General features: G+C 42.4%; 12 protein-coding genes across 12 annotated transcripts; 6 read left to right on the forward strand and 6 right to left on the reverse strand.

The window, feature by feature from the left end:
- Window positions 1-1,154: 1,154 nt before the first annotated feature.
- On the forward strand, window positions 1,155-2,828 carry EAE97_010483 (uncharacterized protein; the record flags this gene model as incomplete). The annotated part of the gene is made up of 5 exons (XM_038880998.1): window positions 1,155-1,209; window positions 1,266-1,340; window positions 1,394-1,470; window positions 1,518-2,677; window positions 2,729-2,828. 5 exons carry the CDS (start codon window positions 1,155-1,157, stop codon window positions 2,826-2,828), a joined length of 1,467 nt encoding a protein of 488 aa, XP_038728116.1.
- A 717-nt stretch (window positions 2,829-3,545) lies between these two features.
- EAE97_010484 (uncharacterized protein) lies at window positions 3,546-6,055 on the forward strand (the record flags this gene model as incomplete). Its single annotated transcript, XM_038880999.1, has 11 exons — window positions 3,546-3,685; window positions 3,752-3,821; window positions 3,880-4,158; window positions 4,211-4,234; window positions 4,286-4,367; window positions 4,427-4,483; window positions 4,535-4,626; window positions 4,688-4,960; window positions 5,019-5,066; window positions 5,125-5,401; window positions 5,461-6,055. 11 exons carry the CDS (start codon window positions 3,546-3,548, stop codon window positions 5,706-5,708), a joined length of 1,590 nt encoding a protein of 529 aa, XP_038728117.1. The 3' UTR covers window positions 5,709-6,055.
- A 342-nt stretch (window positions 6,056-6,397) lies between these two features.
- Window positions 6,398-6,848, reverse strand: EAE97_010485 (uncharacterized protein; the record flags this gene model as incomplete). Its single annotated transcript, XM_038881000.1, has 2 exons — window positions 6,398-6,713; window positions 6,766-6,848. 2 exons carry the CDS (start codon window positions 6,846-6,848, stop codon window positions 6,398-6,400), a joined length of 399 nt encoding a protein of 132 aa, XP_038728118.1.
- Window positions 6,849-8,204: 1,356 nt separating this feature from the next.
- EAE97_010486 (uncharacterized protein) lies at window positions 8,205-9,986 on the forward strand (the record flags this gene model as incomplete). Its single annotated transcript, XM_038881001.1, has 1 exon — window positions 8,205-9,986. One exon carries the CDS (start codon window positions 8,205-8,207, stop codon window positions 9,984-9,986), a length of 1,782 nt encoding a protein of 593 aa, XP_038728119.1.
- Window positions 9,987-10,652: 666 nt separating this feature from the next.
- On the forward strand, window positions 10,653-12,183 carry EAE97_010487 (uncharacterized protein; the record flags this gene model as incomplete). Its single annotated transcript, XM_038881002.1, has 2 exons — window positions 10,653-10,831; window positions 11,712-12,183. 2 exons carry the CDS (start codon window positions 10,653-10,655, stop codon window positions 12,181-12,183), a joined length of 651 nt encoding a protein of 216 aa, XP_038728120.1.
- A 1,369-nt stretch (window positions 12,184-13,552) lies between these two features.
- On the forward strand, window positions 13,553-14,728 carry EAE97_010488 (uncharacterized protein; the record flags this gene model as incomplete). Its single annotated transcript, XM_038881003.1, has 2 exons — window positions 13,553-14,149; window positions 14,213-14,728. 2 exons carry the CDS (start codon window positions 13,553-13,555, stop codon window positions 14,501-14,503), a joined length of 888 nt encoding a protein of 295 aa, XP_038728121.1. The 3' UTR covers window positions 14,504-14,728.
- Window positions 14,729-15,815: 1,087 nt separating this feature from the next.
- EAE97_010489 (uncharacterized protein) lies at window positions 15,816-16,574 on the reverse strand (the record flags this gene model as incomplete). Its single annotated transcript, XM_038881004.1, has 2 exons — window positions 15,816-16,383; window positions 16,453-16,574. The coding sequence occupies 2 exons, from the start codon at window positions 16,572-16,574 to the stop codon at window positions 15,816-15,818; spliced, it is 690 nt and encodes a 229-aa protein (XP_038728122.1).
- Window positions 16,575-17,015: 441 nt separating this feature from the next.
- Window positions 17,016-17,219, reverse strand: EAE97_010490 (uncharacterized protein; the record flags this gene model as incomplete). Its single annotated transcript, XM_038881005.1, has 1 exon — window positions 17,016-17,219. One exon carries the CDS (start codon window positions 17,217-17,219, stop codon window positions 17,016-17,018), a length of 204 nt encoding a protein of 67 aa, XP_038728123.1.
- Window positions 17,220-18,471: 1,252 nt separating this feature from the next.
- Window positions 18,472-19,440, reverse strand: EAE97_010491 (uncharacterized protein; the record flags this gene model as incomplete). The annotated part of the gene is made up of 1 exon (XM_038881006.1): window positions 18,472-19,440. The coding sequence occupies one exon, from the start codon at window positions 19,438-19,440 to the stop codon at window positions 18,472-18,474; it is 969 nt and encodes a 322-aa protein (XP_038728124.1).
- A 1,180-nt stretch (window positions 19,441-20,620) lies between these two features.
- Window positions 20,621-22,530, forward strand: EAE97_010492 (uncharacterized protein). The gene is made up of 6 exons (XM_038881007.1): window positions 20,621-20,869; window positions 20,923-21,066; window positions 21,118-21,689; window positions 21,795-21,866; window positions 21,960-22,016; window positions 22,087-22,530. The coding sequence occupies exons 1-6, from the start codon at window positions 20,689-20,691 to the stop codon at window positions 22,366-22,368; spliced, it is 1,308 nt and encodes a 435-aa protein (XP_038728125.1). The 5' UTR covers window positions 20,621-20,688; the 3' UTR covers window positions 22,369-22,530.
- Window positions 22,531-22,996: 466 nt separating this feature from the next.
- On the reverse strand, window positions 22,997-24,835 carry EAE97_010493 (uncharacterized protein; the record flags this gene model as incomplete). The annotated part of the gene is made up of 3 exons (XM_038881008.1): window positions 22,997-24,521; window positions 24,571-24,777; window positions 24,828-24,835. The coding sequence occupies 3 exons, from the start codon at window positions 24,833-24,835 to the stop codon at window positions 23,366-23,368; spliced, it is 1,371 nt and encodes a 456-aa protein (XP_038728126.1). The 3' UTR covers window positions 22,997-23,365.
- A 380-nt stretch (window positions 24,836-25,215) lies between these two features.
- Window positions 25,216-26,816, reverse strand: EAE97_010494 (uncharacterized protein; the record flags this gene model as incomplete). The annotated part of the gene is made up of 5 exons (XM_038881009.1): window positions 25,216-25,745; window positions 25,882-25,975; window positions 26,023-26,227; window positions 26,281-26,558; window positions 26,790-26,816. The coding sequence occupies 5 exons, from the start codon at window positions 26,814-26,816 to the stop codon at window positions 25,216-25,218; spliced, it is 1,134 nt and encodes a 377-aa protein (XP_038728127.1).
- Window positions 26,817-26,856: the final 40 nt, after the last annotated feature.

Raw genomic sequence — 26,856 nt, forward strand, 5'->3', positions numbered from 1 at the left:
GATGACGACACCAAATTTGGGGTAAATTCACTTAGTTCTTAAATCAGTCTCCTGACCTAATCACCAGTACCTAGTGTGTGTTCCGCTAGACTGGAGCAATGATTATGCATGTGCCAACCCGAGAGCTTTCCCCGGAAACGATAAGCTCCTGTGAGTGAAGATAGCATCGTATTCAAGGTTGGGTTTCGTAGTAATACAATTGAACTTGTGTGTATCTATCTATCTATCTGTATGAGTGAAAATGGGAGGATCTAACACGAATAAAATAAAAACAATTATGAACAACTAATTATGAATAAAGAGCATTCAATTGATCAGGTATGTATTGCATTTAACTTTTCGAGACGACTACTTAGGTACTGGTAGATGTTTGTAAATACACTTCGAGAATGTTCCTGGATCTATCTAGCCGATCAGGTACAGCCTCTCTTAATTTTGCAGCGACTGAGTCCACGTGAAATCCACACCGCTAATCAAACATGATGCGCTAACCCAAGAACAGCGATATACTGGCAGAATTCAAGGCTGAAGTCATTACTGTCCTTCGAATCCAATGTTCATACAATTATTTGACCCAACAGGCTTGAATTGAAAGCTTTTTGTTGTTTGTACGATTTCCAATCCGAATCTCTCCAGGACATCTCTATCGTTCTCGACCTCAAGCATCTCTACATTTCTTGTACTATATTACACAAGAGACGCAATATCCTTTCACGCTACCTTGATCCTTCCACGCTTCGTAAATAGCTATTCGTTAATTGCTGTCTTCGCTCACTTCATTGACTGAATTCTGAGTGTTATATGCTGTGGCTATCCTTTTACGACCCAAATTAAAGTTGTCGCTCGGTACCTATCGAAATAATACCAGATAAGTGGAGGAAAGTACAGCGTCAGCATAAAATCGAAACACGATCGACTTGGAGAGATTGTAACACCTGCAGCCCGCGTCTAAAACCTGTTTTTCAAGTGCGCCATCTGGGAACAATCGCCGTAGAGTATATTTGAGCAACGGGTCCAAGTGAGCGGGCATTGGCGCGAAATTTTGTCCAAGGGGCTCAACGTTGGAATTCTTTTCGTGGATTCACAATCTGCGAGTATCATATGAGACTGATACTATCTTTTCGGAAACTTTACTTCACTTTCGATCCTTGAACATGTCCATGTCGAGTGCTAGAACATCATTGTCTTCTCAGGAGCTTACCGGCGAAGGTATATCTGTAATGCGAAGGAAGTTCATGCTATCATTTGCTGACAATGACTTACAGCAAAATTGACGGACGTTACGAAAATTGTACAAAGCCTCAAAGCAGATTTAGAGAAAATTAGCCTTCTGCCGCATCGTGAGTATGAATTGATTTCGCGAAGTCTAAGATATACTTATTCCTCTTCACAGAACGAGATGCGCTCCTGGAGCAGTTAAAGGTTTATGGTCGTGACCCTACCAATGCAGACCCGATCTTTACTAAAGAGGTAGGTCACACATATCGAAACGCAAGACATTCCTAATTTTGCAATAGGGAATCGAGACTCTTTCAAAGCATGCTTTCAATAGCCCTTCCAAAACTACTTCTCGAAATGCGCTTCGATGCCTCGCAAACGCCCTTCTCTTGAAGCCAGATACACGGCAGATATTGGTTAGCTTGGGTTATGATGAGAGAGCTTGCGGTCTACTCAAAGATAGAGTTGCATCTGTTGACGACGAATTTTTGTTGTCTAGAATTATCTTTCTTACAACTTACGGTACCACAATAAACATTGAGAATCTCATTGATCAGTGTCATCTGGCAGACACCATCTCACACAATATTGCCAATCATGATAAGCTTCACGGTGCGAAGCAGAAGAAAGTCAAGCAATCGGATCCGATGGAAGATATGGCTCTTGCTGAATCGCTTAAGCTTCTTTTCAACATTACACATTTTTGTCCCCAACGAAACTCCAGTTTTTCCCAAGCACTTCCTCATATTTTATCCATTCTTCATAAAATAGAGACGATTCCGAGCGCACCTCTAGATCCTCCTATCGCGCAACTTGTCAACACTCTTATAAACATACCTCTTGAAGACCCGGGGAATGTCAGTGTGTTGTTTCCTAAGGGAAGCCCGAACTTAAATGTCGAAAAATTCCTTGAACTCCTCGACCATTCCATCAACCAGTACAAAGACGAAGAACTTGAGCAGCTTGTCTCACCACTACTCACCCTCATTCGTAAGGCATACGAGATAGGTCCCTCGGATGTTCACCAATTCATGCAAACCCGATTGCTTCCAAGTGATAAAGACCGTGAGCAACCTGTAGGCAGAGGAGAGTCATTATCTGCACGCTTGATTCAACTATCTACAAGCCCCATGGCGCCTCAAGTCCGGGAATCGATATCTGCATTGCTGTTTGAGCTGTCCGACAAGGACGCTAGCACGTTTGTTCAGAACCTCGGTTACGGATTTGCCTCTGGCTTCTTGTTCCAGCACAATGTCCCTATTCCAGAAAATGCTTTTGAAGCATGGAGTACAGAGAATGATAAGGGCAATGGTAAGACAAGGCCCAGTCAAGATAGTGGGAAAGCAGTCAATCCTATTACAGGGCAACTCCTCGAAGCAGAGGAGAAGATTGATCTTCCAGAGATGAGCCAGGAAGAGAAAGAGAGGGAGGCTGAAAGATTATTTGTATTGTTTGAGCGGTATTGAGTATCCTCCGAGTTACGAAATTACGCAAGCTAACACACTATTAGATTGAAGAAAAATGGAATAATCACTGCGGCAAACCCTATGGAGGAAGCGTTGCACCAAGGAAGGTTTGAAGAATTGGAGGATGATGCAGATTCCGATTGAGGAAAAAATGGTAAACTTTAATAAGAGATGAAGCTAGGGGCTTGCCGGCAACTCTTACTTCACATGTAAACCAATCCCTTTGATGAATGATGTGAAAAGTCTTCCAAAGTCGAAGTTTTCTTTCTTTTTGCCCTCGAAGAGATTTATTCATTTTGTACTTGGTTATGCAGCTTTACTGCGAAATATCACAACTAATATGCAGAAACGATGGCGGCTATTGAGTCCGACCAATCAGGTTCGGAGTTGGTGAATCTGGTCTTCACTATCCATCATCAGATGGATTCACTCTGCAGTGTAACTCCACCCAATATAGGGTATCCCATAGTCCGGACTACAGTCCAACAATTGAAAATATCGAAACATTTAATTTCTTCGAGATAGTTCCAGATATTGGATTTTTAAAAAATTCATTTGATTTGAAATGGTAAACTGATGAAATCAACAAAAGCTTCTCCAAAATTTTCAAACTCGAATCCCAAATAGGAGTGCAGTCTAGATAATGGGCAAACCTGACCCAACACACGAACGGTAGCGCCACTTCAATCACACAACATGGCATAAGTAGCGTTCTGGACACTCGTGTTTGCAGACAGAAAAGCGCTTCCGAAATTTGCCTCTCCTGTCGCGATAGACTTGAAAATATTATTTTGCCTAGATCGAACGTTATCAACAACTACACAGATATTTTCTTTTACTCCAGAGAGAAAAGCAAGAGCCATGTCTTCATTCTGGGAAGCTCAAGCAACAAAAAGGGCTTCTTTAATCCTAGAGAAAATCCCTCGTGAATGGAGACTCTCATCAGATGAAATTGCATATGCAAGAGTCCAGCAAAATATTACATCGTCCTTCATTTGCAGGTATCTAAATCGATTCGAACAAGAATTCTTGAGTCATGATCCGATATCAATACTAAGAAAGCTTAGAAGTGGAGATTGGACTGCTGTTCAATGTATCATGGCTTCTTGCAAAATTGCATGCATAGCCCACCAAATTGTATGTTTCATTCTCTATTATCGATAATGGATAATGGATATAAAGCTCACTAAGATAGAACCCTTGCTTACTTAACACAATGATACCTGAAGCAGTGGAAAAGGCTAGAAAGTTGGATGAATCTTCTCAAAATGAGGGGGGATCCGTCAAAGGGCCTCTTCATGGTCTTCCGATCAGCGTCAAAGATCAATTCCATGTAAAGGGATCGGATACCACCATGGGCTATGTTGGATGGATCGGTACTTTTGAAGGAGATAGTGATAGCAATAGGGTGGGCTTAGTAAACAGTCAGATAATCTCTGAATTAGAGGAACAGGGTGCGGTAGTCTTCTGTAAAGTCTGTATCTCCCATCATATCTTGGTTTGAATATTTACTGACAATTAGGAAGACCAGCTTGCCACAAACCGTTCTCGTAAGCTTCAGTGTCTAGTTGAGTGAAAATGGCAAGCTAATGTATGTCCAGTATGACGAAACTATCAATAATATCATAGGCGAGACACTCAATCCAGTCAATCGACTTCTTTCATGCGGTGGTTCTTCTGGGGGTATGAGGATCCAAATTATTTCCCAGTGTGAATTCGGTTGATCTGATGATATACTCTAGGTGAAGCAGCGCTCATCTCGATGGGCGGAAGCTCATTAGGTATAGGCACGGATATTGGTACCTACTCCGTTCTACATACTGTTGGTTCAATAATTGACTTCAGTATAGCCGGTTCTATTCGTGTACCAGCTGCATTCTGCGGTATTTACGGCATCAAGCCTACTCATAATAGATTCTCTTACCGAGAGGTTGCCAATACTGTACTTCAAACACACTATTTCCTCCTAATTATTTGCCATCGTACTAACTAGATATCCGCAGAATCATGGGCAAACACTAATCCCCTCCTCAGTTGGTTTCCTTTCACGTTCCCTCGAAGGCCTAGAACTAGTGATGAGTAGCCTTTTGTGCACATTACCCTGGCTTCACGATCCAGCCGTTGTTTCAATACCCTGGCGTAAAGACAATCAACCTGAAGCCGGGAAACGGCTCAGATTTGGCATTTTCTGGTGGGATGGAATGATTCATCCTCATCCACCTGTTACCCGGGCATTGAAAATGGTTGTAAGTGCTTTGGAAAATGCAGGACACGAGGTATGTTTATCTAATCATGATATATGGTTGGAAGGCAGCAGGCTAATATTATATTCAGGTCATAGATTGGTGTCCGCCATCTCATAGTATACCCGAGCGACTTCACGTAAGTTTTCTTTTTGTTCAAGTACACACTTGGTAACTAATGGAAACCTATCTTTCAGCCGGCGATAATGAATTCAGATGGATCCCATCATATTCAGAAACAACTGGCGTTATCCGGAGAACCATTGATTAATGAGTTACAAAAATTTTACACATTAAAACCACCAATGTCTCTTCTCGAATATCAAGATCGAGCGCTACAACTCCGAGATTACAGACAAGCTTACTCGGATTATTGGAATAGTACAGCAGATGCAGATGGGAATGTGGTGGATGCACTCTTAATGCCCGCAGCCCCCCATGCAGCTGTCATACCTGGAAAATGGGAACATCTCGGTATGTGCTCCATCTACGTAGTAGCACTTGTTATAGGATTATAATGCTGATGAATATAGCTTACACGGAAGTTCTCAATCTCTTGGATTATACGGCGTTGGTTATTCCAATCACTCATGCGGATAAGGATATTGATGAACATCATGTTTATGTAGCGGTTAGTGAAAAGGATTTGAGGAATTGGACGGCGTATGATAAGGTGGTCTATGATGGTGCGCCGGTTGGGATACAGATCGTAGGCAGAGTATGCGAGGAGGAAAAGATTATTGGGGTGGCGAAGATTGTCGAGGAGGCTTTGCGGAGATGAAGAGGAATTTTGAGATAGGCAATGGTTATTGCAAATATGTTATTGTGGGTTCCAATCGATGATATTACTTATCTGATCTCATGAGAAGAGATTCTATCAAGTTTGAAGGTATTTGTAATGGTTGATGCTGCAGTCTGAACATTATTGTACCAGATATTCAGAAGTCTTGAAGAAGTTCAACTTATTATTCTTTCTATATGGATATTCAACTTTCTCTTGACGAACATCAACAAGCAACGGCTTTCAAGTCACCAGATCTTTTTGGATATCGAAGGATTCTCGTCCTATCTTCATGAATCAAAAAAGCGCAAACATTCACACTCCCTCGGACAATCAACTATAAATCCTACTTTCTAAAAAAAATCAAGACTTCATAACACCAAATCGTTTCCAATATTCAGCTGTCTCTGTCCTCCAACTGATGATTGAGGTTGAGTAAGACTACTCACTCTACTACCCATCTCCATCGCAGCCTTTTCTTTCCACTCTTGATAGATCTTCTTTTCCAAGATTTCACCATCCAAATTTTCAAACACATCATGATGACAATCATGCCATATACTCAGCTGTTCCCAAAAGCCAGTATTAGGTTGCACTCGCGATCTCTTCTGGCGCACGAGAGCTAGAGCTTCTTCTCGATCCAAAGTTCTCTCTCGCATTACTGAATGCGAAGTTAAGTCAAATCAATATCATGACCCACAAAGTAAAAAGAAAGTAAATTCACCATATCCCAAAACGATTGTTCCAGATCTACTAATCCCGAGACCGCAATGAACCAACACACCACGATTTTCACAGCGTGATTTATCAATCATCTCGCATGTGTCTTTCATGATATGTAGAATATCTTCTAGCGCATCATCTTGTACTCGAAAATCATGGTGAAAGAAGCCAAGTTCGAGATAGCGGGTACGAAGCCACTGAGGAAGAGGTTGATCGTTTACAGATATGATTGCATGTATATTTTTGCTTTGGAGATTGGAAATATTGTATGTAGATAGTAGACTGAGGGCATTAGTAAGATGAACAAAATGGAGAGAGTAGAAGATTGATTCACTCTCCGATCCATAGATTAGGCAGAATTTCGTCCATGTTCAAGTTTGGGTTGTGAGTACCGGGATTGTTGAGTAATTGGATCATTGTGATGAAAGGAGTTCGATTTCTCCAAGGCATGGGAAGAATGTCTGGGGATATATATATGACAGATAGATAGTGTAGTATTGAGAAACTTTCCTCCAGGCTTTCATGTTGTGTAATTCTGCAGCCTTGTATGCATTCGCCATGTAACTACTTGCACCTAAGATTTGCTAGGCTTCCATCGAATTCTGTCTACCTATCTACTTGATAGTACATGTGACATATGAAAATGTTGAAATGTTATTCAAGGAATCTAATACTCTGAACTATAGTCCGATAATCCATAGCTTTGAATTCTTAAATAGAATTAGAATATTCAAAGTATTTCATATTCTAAATTACAATTCAACAATCCGTAACTTTGGATTCCTAAATAGAGCTCGAATATCCAAAGTATTAAGAAGATTGAATGTATTTCAGAGGTTGAATCCTTCTTGTTTATTCAACCTTTTTAAGAGAACAAATAAATTTCAGAAATTGAACAAACTACTTTCAATTATTCAAATTGTTTGAGAGAATGAATAGATCATAGATATTGAATACAGTTCGAAGATTCAATTGTATGTAGTTGTTTGAATTGTCTGAACAGATGAATGGACTTTAAAGATTAGATTGTTTTAAATTGTTAAGAAGGTCTTAAATCTTGAAAGCTCTAACATTATCATCACAATAATTAATTGTGTGGAGGTCTAGATAATTCGAGTAGGATTATTTTGATGATGTGAATACGGTCCCTAGTTTCGTTGTTTCAGGAGCCAAAATGAAACCTCGCAAAAAATGATAATATTAATACAAAAAGTGCTGCAACCGACATCAAATACGCAATCCTTCTATGGTGTAATGGTTAGCACGTCGGATTTTGATTCCGGAGATATTGGTTCGATTCCTATTAGAAGGTTCTTATAAGAACATTCTTTCATTCCATACTCAGTTTAAATCTGAGATTAAAGGACTGCGACTTTTTTGGATTTTTTCGCTTGGCCTGTCTCTTTTTGGTTGAAAAATATTCCTTGTCCATTCCTAGATCGGATGCCAACCGAGAACCCCCACATAATGGGTCATAAATATGGGCCATAAATATGGGTCATCATTACGAGGTTAACCAAGCTCCTATTATTAATCATGTACACGTGATGCTCTATCAACCAATTCAGCTCCTGCTTACCATGAATCAAGTGAAGGCCGTGTTCCAATTTACTTATCTTCAATACTGTCTGTATATATCTTCTGTATCCCGTTGTACAAATTACCCTGGACTCCTACTACCAATCTAAGGTTATTTATTGTTTGATAAGTCCTAAGCTCTTTAGATACCATCTACTTGTTTGTTTTTTCGTGTCCCGTTATACAAATACCCTCATGCAGGATCCACCCCGAAAACGGATTCGAGCCCGAAATGCATGCGATAGTTGCCGTAAGAGGAAGCGGAAATGTGATGGTTGTTCACCATGTTCAGAGTGTGTAGGTTATGAGTACGACTGTAGCTTTTCTCCCAATATAACGCCGGTCAGCTCTATGAAGAAAGCAAAGCTATCTCATGAGCCAACTTTCCAAGGATCCCAATCTCAGAACATCTCCAGTACAGTTGCATCGAGTACTGAATCCTCTGATCTCACTCAAAGGGGAGGGAAGCATTCAAATCTTGCTCTTGTAACCAATGGAATCACAGAACAAACTCCAGCGATATTGTTTCACCAGGAAGACATTAAACAAGGCACTGCTAGTAATGAAACCACAAATGATTTATCAATTCTGGAGCCATACAAGTGCAGATTTACCAGCGCAAACAGTGCCATCGCATTCCCGAGATGTCTAGGAATGGAACTGGAGATGGCCACACCTCCACGGTTGCATAGCTATGCATGGAATGCCGGGATCCGGTCAGAAGCACCCAAGCCGAATTATATGCGTTTACATGAATTTTGTTCTTGGGGATTTGCATCTTCAGCAATCGATGTTTATTTTGAACACATCAATCCCGTTTTTGGATTTTTAGAAAAGGAAAAGTTTCGACACAAATGTGAGCTCTTTTGGAAAGATGACACGGGAAGTATTGGATTCGAGGCACTTATCTGTGGGGTTGTAACTTTGGGTGCATTGTTCACGAGACAGATTGTATCTGTGCTTGAAAGTGATGTCTTCGAGCATGGCCGATGCTTGCTGGAGCAAGGATCTCAGAGGCATGGCGATATGTCTCTTGAACATGTGATGGCATGGACACTACGGGCTCTTTACCTTCGATCCACGAGTCGTCCTAACTTGTCCTCTTTAGCAATATTTACGACCGTTCATTTGGCTGAATCAATTGGCCTTCACCGAGAATTGGATACTGTTGTTTTCGCCGTTGACGGATCCAGAAAGGTTTTCTCACCAGATGTATTAGAATTGCGGCGGAGGGTCTTTTGGATCGTGATGTCCCTGAACCAATTATTCGCTGCCGAATACGGCCGTTCAAAGGTTTGCTTGGATAACGTTAGATGCCGAAAGCCTATCCCTAAAAATGGAGACTCAATCGGCGACTTGATTGCAATGGCGGAACGACTATCTGCTTGCACCATTTCAGACGTTGACCCTGATGCCCTGCGAATAGCAATTGAACATTTGTGTATCTTGCCTTGTAATCATCCAGGACTGACCATGATCAAGGCAGATGTTGTTTTGTGTCTCTCTCGAAAACTACATCTAACTCATTCAAAATTCAGTTCTTCCGTCTTAAACACTATAATGGTAGTTCTTCGCAGTGCCTTTGCGGAGTCTCGAAATCTATCAGACAAGCGAGTTCCTTGGTGGAACGTGGTCAGCGTTCCATTCAACACGGTTTGTCTACTCTTGTCGATAAACACGCGTCAGAGCATAGCCTTTTTGCCTCAAGCCATGGACACTCTAGAATTCGCTAGCAAATCATGGGATACCCATCTGTCGAGAGAGGCTTTACATACTGCGCAAATGTTGGTCAATCGATTCATAGATATGAAGCGTGAAGATCAGATGGTTCTGGAATCCCTCCATCGTGTTGTTGATCACCCTAGTGTATCTTCCAGTACACAGAATTGGACAGGAACCATTGGAGGTGACCTGTTCGGAGGCTTAAATGGACAGGATTTTGGGTGGGCACAATTCTTCGGTGATGTTGTTGGTTAATTTGGAAGTCATTCCAAGAGAATTTCCATATTCATCTCTGGCGGAGACAAATACTAGCCTCGGGATGATCTATCTGCACGTCACCACTGCTCCAAGGGGGTAATCAGCCTCAAGACCAAAATGAAGCAGGCGCAGGGGCGTTTTGATCTATTTGAGAAGGAACAACCACACAACTGGATGACATGCGACTACTCATCGAGTAACTTACTAGCGAATATTGTTTTTTGTTCTCTTTTGGGTCATGCATCGGAGCTAAACCGGAAATGTAATTGTTGTTAAAAGTCGGCTTTTGAGAATTAACCTTGAGTTTCTTCGCGGGAACTCACGTAATTATTCAAACTCTTTGAGAGGCCATGGGGTACACCACAGCAACAACTCACAGCGTCTTATATATATACTTTAGGGTGTTATTGGTAGAATTGGGTAATTAACAGGATATCATACAATTAATGGTTCCTCATCAGATGTTTTTGCTCATCTCCACTTCCTTCATTATGAATTATCAAAGTCTTCCGCAATATTCACTCCATCCACCCATCCAATGATACTTCAAGCGAGAATATAGATGTACTCGGGTACCTGTAGCATCTAAAATGTCAAGAACCTACATAAGGATCACGATAAAATTGACGGGCCAACTTCATTTCCAGGTCTACATGAGTTATAATGGCATTGCAAGATCACAAGATCGAGAAGCTCGATGATACGAAAGCAAGTGTTGGCTCCAACCCACAACCAAGTGAGCCTATAACTCCCATCATCTCTCCCGAAGGAGGTCTCGCAGGCTGGCTATGCGTTATCGGTTGCTCAATGTGCATGTTTTCCATCTTTGGGTTTCTCAACGCGTATGTCCTATTCACATCCCAAGCATATGTTCCTGAGTATACCGCTCATAGCAAGCATACCGAATTGGAGTGTTTCAGACGTACTACCAACTCCACGAACTCAGTCAATATACCCCATCTACCATTTCCTGGATCTTCGCTCTCCAGTTATGTCTCATGTGGCTTCTGTCTCCGTTGTTTGGCCGTCTCTTGGATACTTATGGTCTTACTCCAGTCTTGATACCGTGCAGCGTTCTTTGTGTTTTCTCTTTGTGTCTTCTCTTTGTGTATGACTTCATTGTGTCATAAATACTATCAAATTATTCTGGCTCAAGGTGTTTGGGTTCGGGTTTGGGGCATGCGGTATCTTTGTAGCTGCATTTTTGTGTGCAGGACAATGGTTTGAAAAGAGGAGGGATTTAGCTCTCGGAATTGTTACTGCTGGAAGTAGTTTGGGTACAAATTTGATTACTACGTTTGCGGTTCTTTCTCTCTGACTTTGGTGTTGGGGGGAGTGATATTTCCAATCTTCGTCAACAAACTCATAGATGAAGTTGGCTTTTATAGCACTGTCCGCTATGTCGCTCTTCTCATTGGCATCCTACAAGTTTGTGCTTGCTTTCTTGTTAGGGCGCGCATGCCCCAAAAGAAATAGAATAAAAAATTAACATGGGTTGATTTCACCCTCTTCAAGAACCCGAAGTTTGCGTTATACACTGCTGGTGCTTTTCTCGTTATGTGTGTGCTTTTTCGTCCCTCTGATCATTGTTGATTCTTCCATAATAGACCCGCAAAATAGGTGGGGACTCTGGGTATCATTCGATCTCTCTCTATTTATCTAATCTCCTTGATCAAGTAAGACTCCACTCCCTTCTTGATGTCTAATATTCTGACCTCCTAGCGCCGGTTCCATACCACGCCGTATTCTCCCTGGCCACCTCGCCGACAATATCGGATACTTCAACACAATGACCATCGTCTGTATACTGACAGGCTTATCAATCATCACCCTCTGGATTCCCTTCAAATACCATTCCTCTCACGTTGGCCTGATTTTCTTCGCTGTAGTTTATGGCTTTCTATCTGGTGCCTTCATCTCTCTAATGATGCCTTCTTGTGCAAAGTCTGGTACGATTCAAACGTTGGGTCAAAGATTCGGCACATTTCAATGTATAATTGCGATTGGTTGTTTCACGGGATTGCCTGTTAGCGGGGTGATATTGAATGGAGGATGGGGTGGAGATGGGTATTTAAGACCACAGATTTTTAGTGCGGTGGCTATGACGGGTGGGGGTGTGGTGATTGGGGTAGCGACGATGGGAATGGCGGAATGGGAATTGGGGAAAAGGGTTTGGAGTCTGCGTTATTTCTAGGGAGTTGGTAGAAATGTTGCTTTGGTATGAATTTTTAGAGGCATGTTATTTGAGCGTGGGAGGAAACCAAGTATAAATGTATTTGTCTATGAAAATGGCATAAAGTTGGGCATGATGAATTGGTAAAGTCTTTCTCTCTTTCGATACTCGCCTAATGTTCTGGACGATATGAAATCATTGACAGCATGTCTTTGAAATCATCATTGACATGCGACTTCTGTCAATTAATGAACACATGAGCACCTTTGAGTCGCATGAAGCACGGCAGAATTCCTCCCATGCACAAAGCCATTACTTCTCACTCTTCACTCCCTGGCTGGCAAAAAATGCAAGAATTCGGACAACGATTCAAACTGAGTTAGAAGTCTCGTTGAGCAATCACTACTATGTAAGATACTCAAGAACTTGGCTTTATGGAACGTGGGCCATGTATATATTTGAATCACGCATCAAGAAGGTGTTCGACGAAGTTTATCTTGAAAGATGGAATCGTTCCTGCCTCTGGGAGCACAACATTTGTAATCAGCCGCCCGCTCGAATCAAGAGGACCATGGGATGGCTTTCAGGAAAATCGTCTACTAAGAGGATGAACCGCACTTAGAAATCCTACAGTATGGGTGTTTCTTGAGCAACTTCCAGTGCCGTAATTGAGCAGTGAGGGCAGAGACAGTTGAGATGAAGAGCCATTCCCGAAACAGAGTCAGAGATTTTGTGAAAAGAAATATTCAGAGAAGTGTAGCTAAAAGTAGAGGAAGAAGGAATAGATTGCATTAGGACTAAGTCAAAATTTGGAATGTGGTTCCAAGACCTGTGCTCCTCTTTCTAAAGTCAACACCGTACTGAGACAATGAGAGATGTAAAGTCCACTTGGTCTTGAAAGTAGTAGAGCTGAGATAACTTCCTGATAGGTTGGACCCTAAAAGCACAAAAGACTTGTGTGGGTTGATAGGTTACGAGATCTGGCTATCCCGATATAATTCCAGATATACATTGCATTTTCAACTTGAATGTCTGACGAATTTAACAACAAATGCTTTTGTAAGAACGCTTCATTTTTTCATCCCTCTTTCCTCTATTGGGCAGTACCTACATGAATGTAGTTTCCTACCAAGTAATTCTCATCTGCTCGTGTTATGTTATGAATTACTATTGAATTTGTAAGATTGAAGGATTTGTGAAAGGTGGTCTTTTGCAACCTCAATTTTAGCGTTGTCGGCTCAGTACTGTTCCCACTAAATTTCCACTTGACAGCCTCGTCGTGTCTCAACATAAAAAAAAATATTGACCAAAACCTCACCAAGTAAAAACATTCGAAAGTTCTTGCACTGCACTCTTCCATTTTTGTAAAGCAAAGCGAAATACCCTCACCATGGATCAACTGCGTACCGCTCTCCAACCTATAACCCATAACCTCCCCGCGCCTATCAAAGATTTGGGAGTATCTCTCATCGGCGAAAAATGTTACAAAACACTCCTCCTTGATATCGATCCAACACACACAGAATGTCTCAAACTCGGTATCTCTAAGGGTCTTGGAGTAGGAATCATCGCAGCCTCTTCGATTGTCAAGATTCCTCAACTTCTCAAACTTTTCTCTTCCAAATCGTCCGATGGAATATCCTTCCTCTCCTACCTTCTCGAAACATCCGCCTACCTCATTTCCCTCGCCTACAACTATCGATCAGAATTTCCTTTCAGCACATATGGCGAGACTGCTCTTATCATGGTGCAGAATGTAGTTATTGCAGTCTTAGTTTTGAACTACAGTGGAAGAGCTAGCACCGCCGCTCTCTTCGTGGCAGGATTGGCCGCAAGTGCCGTTACGCTGTTCAGCGGAAACATGCTAGATATGCAACAATTGGCATACCTACAAGCTGGAGCTGGTGTTTTGGGAGTAGCAAGTAAATTGCCGCAGATCTTGACTGTTTGGCAAGAGGGAGGAACAGGACAATTGAGCGCTTTCGCTGTAAGTTTCTATTTGTCTCTTTATCTACATACAAACAACAAAATACTAACTTCTAATCTCTAGGTCTTCAACTATCTCGCTGGATCTCTTTCCAGAATCTTTACCACCCTCCAGGAAGTAGACGACAAGCTTATCCTCTACGGATTTATCGCTGGTTTTGCACTCAACGCAATTCTAGCTCTCCAAATGGTATACTACTGGAACTCGCCCAGCAAGACCAAGAGCAAGAAGAGCAAGAGCAAGAAGTCATCAAGTGGAAAGCAAAAGGTTCCTGTTGCAGCCTCTCCTGCTGCAACTACCACTCAATCTCAAAAGAGCACAGCCAAGAGTCCTAGCACACGTAGACGTGGTTAGATCCGTGTCTGGAATCATTTGATTTTTCAATATTTTACTGTTTTCGACTCCTGCATGGTGCAGTTGCAGTCTTTATGATCTATTGTGCGGATGAGTAGATAATAGAATCTAATCTAATTATCCCAATATTGTCATCTAAGTTTTGCACAATTTGTGAATTTGTCAAAGCTAATGCTATGTATACCTCCGTTAGTTTTTTTCCATGCTAAGATTATCTATTGTTACCAAATCATTATACGGAAACCCCTCTTCCGCATAGCTAAAACGATCTTCTTGGCGAGATCAAGATAGATCCGGACCTTTTCTTCCCCAATCCGACCCAATCCATGCTTTGAAACTTTTGTATCCCTTCAATCGTCTCCATTTTCGAAATGAATTGTATTCCAGAACAGATTTCGTTGGCTCCAACCCTCATTCTTCTTTCCTTCTCTCCAATTCAAAATCCCCGCTCCACATCTAATCACAAGGACAATCCTGAGCTTATGTTTCGCTCCACACTAATCATAAATACTCTATTGTCTATCGTCATTTCCTGTTATCCATGGCTTTTCTCGTGCTTCGATCCCCCATTTAACCCAAGCTTCAATCTAATTCTGGTAACTGGTCACCTGGTTTTTTACAAGATATTAGTGGGAAAAGGTAGCGCGAAGGCAAGGAAGGGGTGGTAGGAGATATGTATAGAATATATAGGCTCTAGGGTATAGATTCGATGCCGGAAAGGAAGCAATGAAGCCGGGGGCAGAGCGGACAGGAGAGGTAGACGGAGGCTGTGATACTTTAGCGAGAGGTTTGGAACTGAGAGTTGATAGTGAGCATTTCACGGCTAGAAGTAATAAACTCTGGTACTGTAGCATCCATGTAATCATTTTCTTGAATCACCATTGACCTTGCTGCAAACACTCACACATTTATACGCACCAAGTATTGGAAGTAGGACCAGTTTGGGAGTTATATCGTAGGTTGATTGACCTTGAACTCTATAAAGAGTGCCATTCATACGAGTAGCTTGTAAAGATATGTCTGCACTTGCTTCTGCTGCAGCTTGGGGGAGCAATGTGGCCATCTTGATTTAGCACCGCCCCCAGCTAATGAACCTGTAATTCGATCTCCTAATATCGAATGATGATGCTGGTGACTACACCGACCAACTAGGTTTCGGAGGCATCCTGGTAACACTCATCCATTGGAGCGTGGAACTCTGCTTTCGTATGGCCGGTGAAAATGTACCACCAAAGGTACAGGCTCGAACCTCTCTATACTCGGCGATGCGCCAATACAGTCTGATTCGTTCTTCCCACATGGTGGTTTAGCTTCAAATAACCCCACTGGTAGCAAATCTCAATATTTCTTCTTTGGTCCTCACCCTTCCATCTTTCCTCGCAACTCCCTTCTCTGGTGCCTTTGCCTTTTTCTTCTCGAAACGTTTACCCATACCTCCCATAACCTCATCATCATCATCCTCATCCTCATCTTCATCGTCATCGTCGCTATCTTCTTCATCCTTAAGTCCTGTATTGACATTATCAACATCACCACTCGCCCTCTCCTCCCACGTATACTCATCGGTAGCCTCATTTAAAGCATATTCTCTGATCCTTGGCCCAATCCAATCTGACGCCCATTTCCAGGTTTCTTCAATATTTTCCCCGCCCCCCGCAACATCTATCTGTAAATTGCGACCCTCATCAACCCAAGTCTCTACTTGTGGTTCTAACTTTTTGCGCAGCAGTTGTAGGAGAAGTCCTTCTTGTGTGCGGCCGGGGAAATTGGTAGAGGGGAATGCAACGATTCGAGAAAGAAGTTCACTATTGCCAGCGAGATGATCGGTGACAGATTGGATATTTGTACTTAGAATGGATGAGGATGTCATTATAGAGGAGCTATTGTCAATCAATTAGTAAAAATGAATGCGCAATCCAGAATGCGACAAAGTTTGGGAAGGTACGAACTATTCAGGTAGAGGTGCGCCTCTCTGAAAATCAGCTTTCAGAGATGCGATATTAGCAGTCAAATGTAAGAGACGTTGACGAGTCTGCTCGAGAGCTTTGATATCTTCTTGCTGGAGTGCCATGATTGCGATTTTGGGTTGTTGTCGCAAGAGTGCTTGAAATGATTGTGATATTGATTTGGAGGTTCAGACTTTGGGGTTCGGTAGGCTAGACCGGGCTTTTAGCGCGGAAGAAAGCCGTGGGGTATGGTAGCAATTAGGGTGTCTCGAGGGTGCTACGGTTGGATGAACCACTAAAACACAGCATCAATTGTGTGAATTGTTCCAACTATACCTAAGAAGATCTCAATCGGATGATACAATGGAACTATGTTCTCTGGGTAATGGTAAATGTTTGCTTATATACCCAATCAATTTTTTGCCGACCAGGAACGATGAGGATGACTCAAAATGAGAGAGAATACGTAGTGTAGTATTCACTTGTTCTCACCCATTTTCCTCTCAGAGCGCACTTGGGAAGTACTTTCCTCTACAGATTTCGTCTCAGTCGTTTTAAATGCAATATTACAGTTCTACAGCTTCCTTCTTCATACCCTCAAGCTCTTTTACATACCGACCCTGGATAATAATCGGCCACATCTTTGTCTCTGCAACGGCAAGGTCCCGAGTCTCTCTGTTTTTTGCCAATCTTCGCTCTAGGAAGGCTAGAAGAAGCTGTGCAATCCAAAGCCACTTGGCAGTAGCATGTTTGTTTGCGTTAAAGGCCATCTTGGGGGACTTTTGAAATCGAGAACGAGCTCAAAGTTTAATGGGAAGGCTCGATTAACCTGATGCTGTCGATGGTCGTTAGTTTCAAGCACTGAATCCAATGAAGAAGCTGCGACGCAGTCATCTTGATTACCATCTTGATTGAGAAACCAATTTCAGGATGGGGGACCGGTGGACTGGTAAGACATATTTTTCAACCAAAGAAACCATTCATGGATGTTATGAACCTTGAGCGGATATCTCGAATCTCTAGCATTTGTTGAAGCAACGGAATCATGTTCTAGCATTGCATTTTCTTGAGCCGACGCAAATGGAGCCTTGTTTCTTGCTCTATTACTAATTCTATGCGATAAAGCTCCAATTGTGATACTAGTAAGGAGGGCCAACTCATCAATCATTACTGGGCATAATCTCCAGCATTGAGGCATCCATAATAGTCACTCTTTATGCCTTTGCAATCGGACTGGGACACCTAAATAGAGCTGTCACTTAGGTCTGAGTAGTTTAGTTCTACTAGACTCGATCTTTCATTTTCAATTCCCCGAAATGTCCTATATCGACTATCACAACCTTATTTTCAAATTGGAATGATTTTCAGCAAAGTGCTAGAAACGCCGCTCGCTTCTTTGTTCTGTATTATGAGTCCTGCTGTCTCTTCTCCATTCTTAGCATGACCACAGATCTCATCGCAAGTGCCTTCTGGTGAACAATGCCTGAGAGCTTTCGTCCTTATTGATTGTCAATGTAAATGTTTAGGATACTGATCTTATCCTGTAAAGGGACATCGTATCTGTTCGACAGGATATCAATAACAGTCACTGCCACTATTTGATACTTGTATATCTTCCTTATATTCCATATGCTTCTGCTTCATCGTATAATTGTTCTAGCTTTTCTTTTTTACTATTCTAGTAATTATTTCTTGCTAATGAACTTCCCTTCACAAATCATTGCTACTTTTGATAGCATCATGTTATGTCTGGTCATCAAGTTTAAAATCCTGACTATATGCGGGAATCAGAAAGTTTTACTTAAACACAAGTTACATCATTCAACTCATAGTAGTCAAAATGGGAACACTCAACTTGTACGATCAAGTCATAGTCGCATAATAGTTCGTTCTTTGATTTGACAACACCTTTGTGCGCGCTACTTCTCGTGATGTTTTTGATACTTTTTGAACTTAGATCCATAAGTATTTTTTATGGCTGTAGTAATCCCCACTTTGCTTCAAAATATCATTATCAACTGCTTATATTTCCCTCGTTTGATGTTCCAAAACAGCACTCTCCCCAAGGATGCTCCATTCTTCTTTGTCGATTTCATCACTTTGTGTTTCCTCGACACCTTCTTCACTTTCAAAACCCCATTTACTCCTCTTTATCAAGCCCCATAAAGTATCAAGGTCATGAGCGCTGCTGACACTAGAGTCTCCGGTTTGCGAGACGATGTTTTCAAGGTCTTCAACAACATCGCTGATGTCCGAACAAAGTGCTTGGTATTCATCATCTTTGCCTTCAAATCTATGATTATCTTCGAGTCGCAACTCTAGAGATTCAGATATGTGAGATAACCGATGATCCAGGTCTCCATTTTGACATTCTCCTTTAACCCATTCATTTGCCTTGGCCTGAATTTGAAACTCTTTGTCTGCTAGGTGATCCGTTGACATGCGCCATCGCTCTTGCTGTACTTCATACCACGGAATGATGCAGTTAGAAATACTTAGTATAGCCAGTTCAATGGCGAAAAGGAGAAGTTGTTTCGTCCAGAAGTCAAGGCCTTCAGATGTCGGATGATAGATAGAAATGCGTAGGAAGACCTCTGTCAAGTGTTGAGGAGTGGGGTAAAAGAATGAAGGTCCATACGGTAGGCCGAGAAGAGTGTTGAAAAGGTATCGAAAAAGATTGTCCCAAACACAATGCAGGTAAATTACGACATAGTTAATACTCGATAATTGAATCGCAATTATTGGGAGAATTTGATTGGAGAAGGCTCCGTGGTGGTTGATGATAAGTCGTTGGAAAATGTGGAGGAAATAAATAGATGAGAGGACGTATGTGTAGAAGATGAAATTTGAGACTCCCTCGGCGGTAATTTTTAAGATGGCACTGTCGCAATCAGGGAGGAGAATCTCGAAGAGGATTTGAGAAGTTGTTGGCTCTGTGCGAACGAACTCAAAGTTGTGTATGGACTGAGAATTTATTTTGACGGATATCATGCTATGGTTCAAAGTTCAGATCAATTTGATATTATTAATGGTGGTTCGAGGATAAGAAGGTCGCAAGTTACAGGTTGTCAACATCTTGGAGGTCGGGGGGCAGATTAGGACTGCTGAAAGAGGGGTTTGGCAGTGAATCTAAATTATATTGTACTAATATTCATCTTCTGACTTTTGGACCTCTTTTATACGACCGGCAAGTGTCGGCGCCAGATTCACTGCAAGTTGCGTCTCTACCGAGGATATGTTTCTGAGATTACTAAATAAAACAGCCTATACGAGTTGAGCCATTTCTCTCTCAACACCTCAATTGCATTCTGGAGTGATCAATATGGAGAATAACATTCACGGTAATGGTTCCTCTACATGGGAGACGTTTTGAAGTGAATTTTTATCTGACATATGGACGTTGATAGCCACACTGCGAAGTAACTAGCAACTTGCTGGTAGCAAGTGCTTAGATGTACTTCCAAACCTTGCTTATCGATCACTGCATGAGCATATCGGACGCATATCTGTAAAATTTCAATACAATTTTTTAGAAAATGCCATACTCAGCACGCCATACCCGTCCCTGGACAGTTCTAGAAGGGCTCCAATATCAGAGATTGAATATGGTTCGAGGAATTGTATCTGGGAATTTCCCATATTCACTAAGTATGTTTTCATTCCCAGATGAAAACTCGTGCTGAAGGGGTAGTTCATACCTCAACTGTGTGGCGTCATGAATATTCCCACGATGCGTGCTTCTTTGACAAACTGTGATATGTGGATGGATTATGTTTTGATTTCATGGCTATCTTGATTGGTTTTTAGCGAGTTCAAGTGCATTCTTCAACCAAAACACACGTTCTTCTCCTAGCTGTATCTTGGCAGTTATGCTACTACTAACGAAATCGACACTCCAATGAAGGAAAATCCCGAAATCCTCGGTACAGTGTCCAATGAATCATTATCTTGTGTTAATTCGCCATCAAGCACGAGATTTTTTAGACTGTTTTGATTCTACATTCCCATGTTTGATATTCCGCCCATGGCGGACATTCATTCCTAACAGCTTTGATCCTAAACAATGAGGCTCGAATCTGGATCACAACAGTGATGATTTTGAATATATAATCACGATGCAATTCCATCTTTTCTTCTTCTCGTACATCAGGAACCAACTTGTATACACTCTTTCTTCCAAACAATAAATAGTCTTCAAGACATACCACATTCACTTACTTGAAATTAAAGTTTTTCATCATGAAGAGCCAAACAATTCTTTCAATTCTTTTGGCTACGGCCCATCTCGCTGCTGCTCAAGGAGGACCAATTCGTGGACCTGGGGGCACTGATGTTGGAAACAACGGCCCTCCAGGCGGAAACAACGGCGCTCCAGCTGGAAACAATGGTGCTCCAGGTGGAAACAATGGTGCTCAAGGTGGTAAGTGTTTTTAATTGCGAGAAATTTATGATCCGACGTGCTAATAACAGCAGGATGGAACCCCCCACCACCATCAAAAGAGACTACAATCGCCGAAGCTTACGGATCATCAAACTCCGGAGCAAATCAACAATCAGTTTGCGAATGTTACCCAGATGATGGCACTAACGCGCCATCTTTGACTGCTGCTACCAGTCGTAAGGGATCCCTTTTTCTTCTGCTTTGAACCAAAACTGATATTGTGATAGAGGAACAAGGTGCCAACTCAGACAGTGGTACATCATTCACCCATATCGTTGACACTACTCCTCCTAAGAGACCATGGAAGCGACAACGTGGAGGAGAAGAGAGCGAGGAGGGAGGTCCCGAGGCACAGAACGCCGCAGGAGGATGGAAGCCAAAGCCAAAGCCCACCAAGCCAGAAGAATCCGCTGCATCAGCATCTGTTGATGCCACTCAAGTCGGTATCAATGCTGCTGGCGGTGCTGGATCTGCTGCAGGTCCATGGGGAGCGGTCTCCTATGCTGGCCCCGCAATTGGTGCCAACTATCAAGACATTGATGGAAACTGTGTTTGCCCACCAGGTCAATCTCCCCACAAGCCAAAGGGACCAACTGGAGGTGCTCCAGCAGAGGAAGGTGGCGCAACTGGCCCAGCAACTGGCGGTCCATCAACTGGAGGCCCATCAACTGGAGGCCCATCAACTGGAGGCCCATCAACTGGAGGCCCAGCAACTGGCGGTCCATCAGGAGGCGGACGCCCAGAAGGAAACGGCAATCAGAGCGGAAACGGAAACGGGAATGGAAACGGAAATGGCAACGTAAGAATATTCAATTTTGCTACCCAAGAATTCTCTTCGAATTAACACTCAACTTTCTGCAATTTACTGTGAAAAGCTTAACAAAACCGACTGATCATATCATAGGGCAACGGTAACCTCAATGGCAATGAGAATGAGAACGAAAACGAGAACGAGAATGAGAACGAGAACTTGAATGTAAGAAAGTCGCAGCTCTCTAACTTCCTTTCCGTCTTCAACACCCTATTTCACAAAAAGCTTATTGTTATACTGAAAAATCATTCGCAATAGGCCAACATCAACAAGAACGAGAATGTTAACATCAATGGCAACGCTAATGCCAACATCGTAAGTGCACTCAATTACTAAGATTCCATATCCTTGATCCCTCATGATAAACCGTTACTAAATTAAATAGAACAAGAACTTGGGACTCAACTTCGGAAGCAACAGCAATGGATGGGGATCATGGTTCGGAAGCAAGGCCGCTGCCGTCGCTGCCGACCCCGCCGCCTCCGGTACTCCAGTCGCCGCCAGCGATGCCTCCGGCATTGTCGGTGCCACTGATGAGTCGTTCGTCCCAGAAGTCTCCACCGGAGACGCTTCCGGTGTTGAGCAATTCACCGGTGCTGGATCCAGCATTGCTATCTCCGCATGGGGATTCCTTGCCGCCGTCTTCGCCATTGCCAACGTCTTGTAGATTGAGTATTAGTATACTCGACCAGTCTCTTCGTTTGTCTGCGGGACCATTGGGCTTTATTTTTATTTTTTATTCATCGCGGCTTGCATGCTTGGTTTGGGGGTTATTTCGATTCGACAGCAACACGTCTCTAAGATTGTGTTTGCATTATATTGGAGATGGGCAGATGAGGCATTTTTGTGATTTTTAATCTTAATTGAAAAGCAGTTATTGTTGAACCAATCTGATACCTGTGAATCTATGAGATGACTTTGTGATTCGTGATTCCAGTTACATTGCTTGACTTGTGGAAAGTTCACTGGTTTTCTACAACGATTCTCCCAGTTTCATCCCTTGAGTACTGCTCTTTCTGATAGGAAATGTAATCGTCACTTCTATGTTCCCATCATCGATTTTCTGTCTTGGATCAAGTCATGCATGGGATACCATCGTTGAGATAGAGCATTCTGTGTTTTCAACTCTAAAACTGGCAACTATGCCATCAATCTCGCTACCAATGCTAGCAAAACATTTCAATCAACTTTGATCGGCACTCCACTTCCTACTGTAGACTGAGAATTCATCAGAAACTCTCATTGACGACTATATTAAGTGGCAATAAATGAATCTATTCTATTATAACATTTTCTCTTTGGGTGACATGACCTTGTATAGTATTTTAGTTGCGTCGTAGCTTACACGATGGAGCTAGCTAATTCCTTAGACTACGCTTCCTGCCGAAATTCGATGTCTAAGTGATCTTACTTTATACCCTCCTTGTACTAACATATGATATGTGGCCAATTAAAATTGTCCCCGCCAGAGTTAGGTTTTGATCAGAAATTACGAGGACGCCGTTTGTGTGATGGGTCATTTATCCAGATTGGCTCGTGAAATCATCACCTTTAAGATTGACATAACGTTGGTCGTCTTGCATGTGAATTTCCTTATGAGTCCTGGGTATTCAACCGTGATTCGTCCTGATGCCAGCAACACTTACAATCGAATAGAAAAGTCGTTACTTGGTAGGCTCTCGCCATTGATTCCATGCTGGAAGTCGCTTTGCTTGTGTTTCATCAGAAAGAAAATTTCCACTGGTGGCAGAAACATCTGAAGCGAAGCCTCTCTTCTCGCCCATCCCAATACCACCAGTCCTATTACCGCTGGTGGAAGTCAAAGTGTCGGATGAAGAAGACTTTTGGAGTTCTGAAGTGGCTCGGTGTTTAGATATGATTGTAGCGATGTCGTTCTTGGCCTGCTGAATATTACCATCGGATGCATTTGCCATGCCAGGTAATGGCGTCTCGACATGCTCCTCTGACAAAATTTCTATCACATCTCCACCCAGCATTTCGATACGTAGCATTGACTCTTTTGCCGCCAAGGACCAAATGCGGAATTTGTGGGCAAAAACATCGCCAGTCTTTTCCACGACCAAACCATGGGGGCTACGATCTTTCACCACAGAAGTCTTGATGAGCCCATTTTGTATATCCGAGGAAATTTGATATTCTAAATGCTGTCTTCGTTGTGCATTCAAATGGAACACATGCTTTTGTCTTTTAGGGTCTAATAAAGCTTCGTCTAGTAATTTGCAATCTTTGCAGTTCGAGTTGCATCCTCGAATGTCGCGAGTCCATCCGACGGGTTTCACAGGTTTTTCTGCATGATGACGTATGAGATACGAGCTGACAATGGTCTGAAAAAATTGCTTGAATAATGGTGCTTTAAATGCGGTCGGGACAACTTTGCGTAAAGAATTAGCAAGAGCTTCGAGGAATGGCATAAATGTGTCATTAAAAGAAGCCCATTTCGCAGATTGAGCTTGGTCGCAAAGTCCTCTGAAGAGATGCTCGATCTCGAGGGACATCTCTTTCTGGTAAGCGCAACAAATAACGAGAGCTATACTTCGGTACTTCCGCTGTTGCCACGTTCTAGCTAGTCGGTATTTGGCATGGTAACCAGCTTCGTCTTCTGCTGATGGAATATCGTCCGGCCAGGCTCTGACATTCACTATCTCTAATCTACCAATATTAGTCGATAATATCTCTTTAAACACCAGATCAAGTGGCTGTGGTGTGCATTCGCTTGATAAAAGACTTCTTGAGATATGCGTCAAGATTGAGCACAGCATTTGTTGCTTATCCAGACAAGGTTTGATGGCTGGGAGGAAACTGACGTCAATTAGTGGAGTTCCTTGATAAAGAATCATGATGAACATACATTTCAATGATCTGTTTCTCAGAAAATACGCTTGCTACTTGAATCAATTGTGCCACATCGGATACACTCAGAGATGGCGCACATGCTGACAATGCTAATTCATATTGGTTGGAGGACCAATCAGTCTCCACTTGATATTGAGATAGATTTTCAATCGGTTTGCACCGGTTATCGAGAGTTGGGATCGTAGAAATATATGATTCAGCTCTGATACCACCATTAGCGAGTCAGTATTAGCACTTCTGGTTGAAACATACTTAGCCATTATCCATAAAGTCCCTCTTCCTCTCTCAATTTAGCTAGTAGCGGCTGATATTTAGGACCCGAGAAGCAAGTTGGTAACGCGCGTTCAAGAAGAATTTTATCCCAAGGTCTATTATTGAGCTGATTACCAACAGATATACCTTATGCGAGAAACCCGAAAGAACATTAGTCGGCCAATCTCTTTCGCTTTTCGCAAGTACTATCTCGCATACTTTTTTCATGTCCTCCCGGTCAGCGGCAGGGGATTCGGGAGTGATATCCCCCAAATCTGCTATATACTTGAGGACACATTCGTTTCCGTCGCTGTCCCATCTATCTAATCTGCCTAACATGAATTGAAATCGAGAAGCTCGAGGTATGAGGACTATCATCTTCGCGCTATCAGCCGTTCAACTGTCTGTAATTATTAGCAAGTGAACTTAGAGAAGCACGATAATATTTTATCACTTCTCCTTCCTCGTAGTCCTCTTCATCAGTGCTGGCCCCGTCGAAAGGATCATCATTAATGAGGCTTTCTTCATCAACAATAGCAACATCTGCACGCAGCGCTTCACCGTCGAGATTTACAAGCTTGGTGATGTGTAACGATTCCTCAATTTCCTCCATTTCATGTTCCTCGTCTGAATCATAGTTACAATAAACGTCATATCCAGTTGGGACAGTTGGACCACTGGCTTTTTTCTCTAATGTTGACAGGTAGAGCTCGAAACTACTTTCCGTGCAGACTTCCTTGAGCTGATTGAAAACAAGACGATCGTTTCCGCAAAGCTTTTGAGGGGACATATCAGATTGGTCTTCTTTTGAAAGCACATATCCCAATACATTTTTAGGGACTAACATGGCGTCTCTTGTCCAGGGTTCCAATATGCTTTTTAGATTAGATAATGAAGCCCCTAAGGCGGTAGCAGAACCTAAGATATGGTGCGTCAGAAGATGTTTGGACTCTTACTTTGATTATTTCTCTTGTTTTAGGAAGAGTATGATATTGAAGAGATAGGTTCAATGAGAGACTTGGAAAAGGACATCAAATGATTGGGTTCCACTCACTAGTCTCTCCTGGCAGGGTATGCTGAAGATCATATCTGAGAATGAGGCGGCGACCTGAAGTTAATGGCGAACTCTTCACCAATACATCTGTAAACTTTGGACCGGTTAGTTTGATTACTGGAAACGCAAGAAGGGCATCACAACCCATGAAAGAAAGGAGCAGTCCCATTCTGAGCATCCGTCGTTCTGAAATTGGACTCTTTTCCCATTGTGTTCAAGAATAAAGTTTTCGCTTCCTCTGGCAGATGGTAGAATGATGTCTAATATTGCAAAATTCTGCCTAGAAGGCATCCGAACTGAGCTACATATCTTGTTAAAACACAGTGAACTTGAGGTGATTTCACAACTTATTTGATCATCTCTGCGGTAGCTCCAGATGAGTGATACACGAGAGCACACAATTCTGCATGAGCGCTCTTATTCTCCAATCCCAACCCAATCTTCACTTTTTCCACTATCGATTGAATTGCTGATGTCCAAGCGGGGTTTCTCGTAGATATCTTGTTGCCAGGAATGGTATATACATGAGATGGAGTAGGCGTATTTTCAGAGAACTCGCCAGATTCTGAACCGCTTGCTGCCATTATTTTTTCAAAGTCATGCTCAGTGAGTGGGAATCCAATTGTACCATAGCCGTGAATAGAGACCCCTGGATTGAGTGCACTCGGTAAATTACCCTGGTGGAAGAATGAAGTACCAATACTCGAATAATCAAAATGTTCTCGCAGATTTGTTTTCAATTTCAAAAATGCATCTTCTTGGTATTCTCCCACTCTGTCATCATCAAGAACCACCACGCCCGGTTAGGTTTTCATCAAAGCTGCACTTAAGTTGCCGCGAGGTCTATCGACAGTAGGAAGTGAATCATTCTCCGTATCCGTTCCCGACGCAGAGGAATCATCACTGACCTCCCAGATTTCAGGATCCCCGGGCATTGTTGATCACGAGCTGAACTCTTTTACAGATATTGAGGAT

Source organism: Botrytis byssoidea, assembly GCF_014898295.1.
Source record: "Botrytis byssoidea strain MUCL 94 chromosome Unknown BBYS_028, whole genome shotgun sequence".
Lineage (NCBI taxonomy): Eukaryota > Fungi > Ascomycota > Leotiomycetes > Helotiales > Sclerotiniaceae > Botrytis > Botrytis byssoidea.

Bases quoted from the DNA above. Each gene is read 5' to 3' on its own strand.
- EAE97_010492 (XM_038881007.1), top strand. From the start codon at position 20,689: ATGAAGAGCCAAACAATTCTTTCAATTCTTTTGGCTACGGCCCATCTC. The intron at 21,067-21,117 runs GTAAGGGATCCC...ATATTGTGATAG, and splicing joins TTTGACTGCTGCTACCAGTC to AGGAACAAGGTGCCAACTCA. The intron at 21,690-21,794 runs GTAAGAATATTC...ATCATATCATAG, and splicing joins ATGGAAACGGAAATGGCAAC to GGCAACGGTAACCTCAATGG.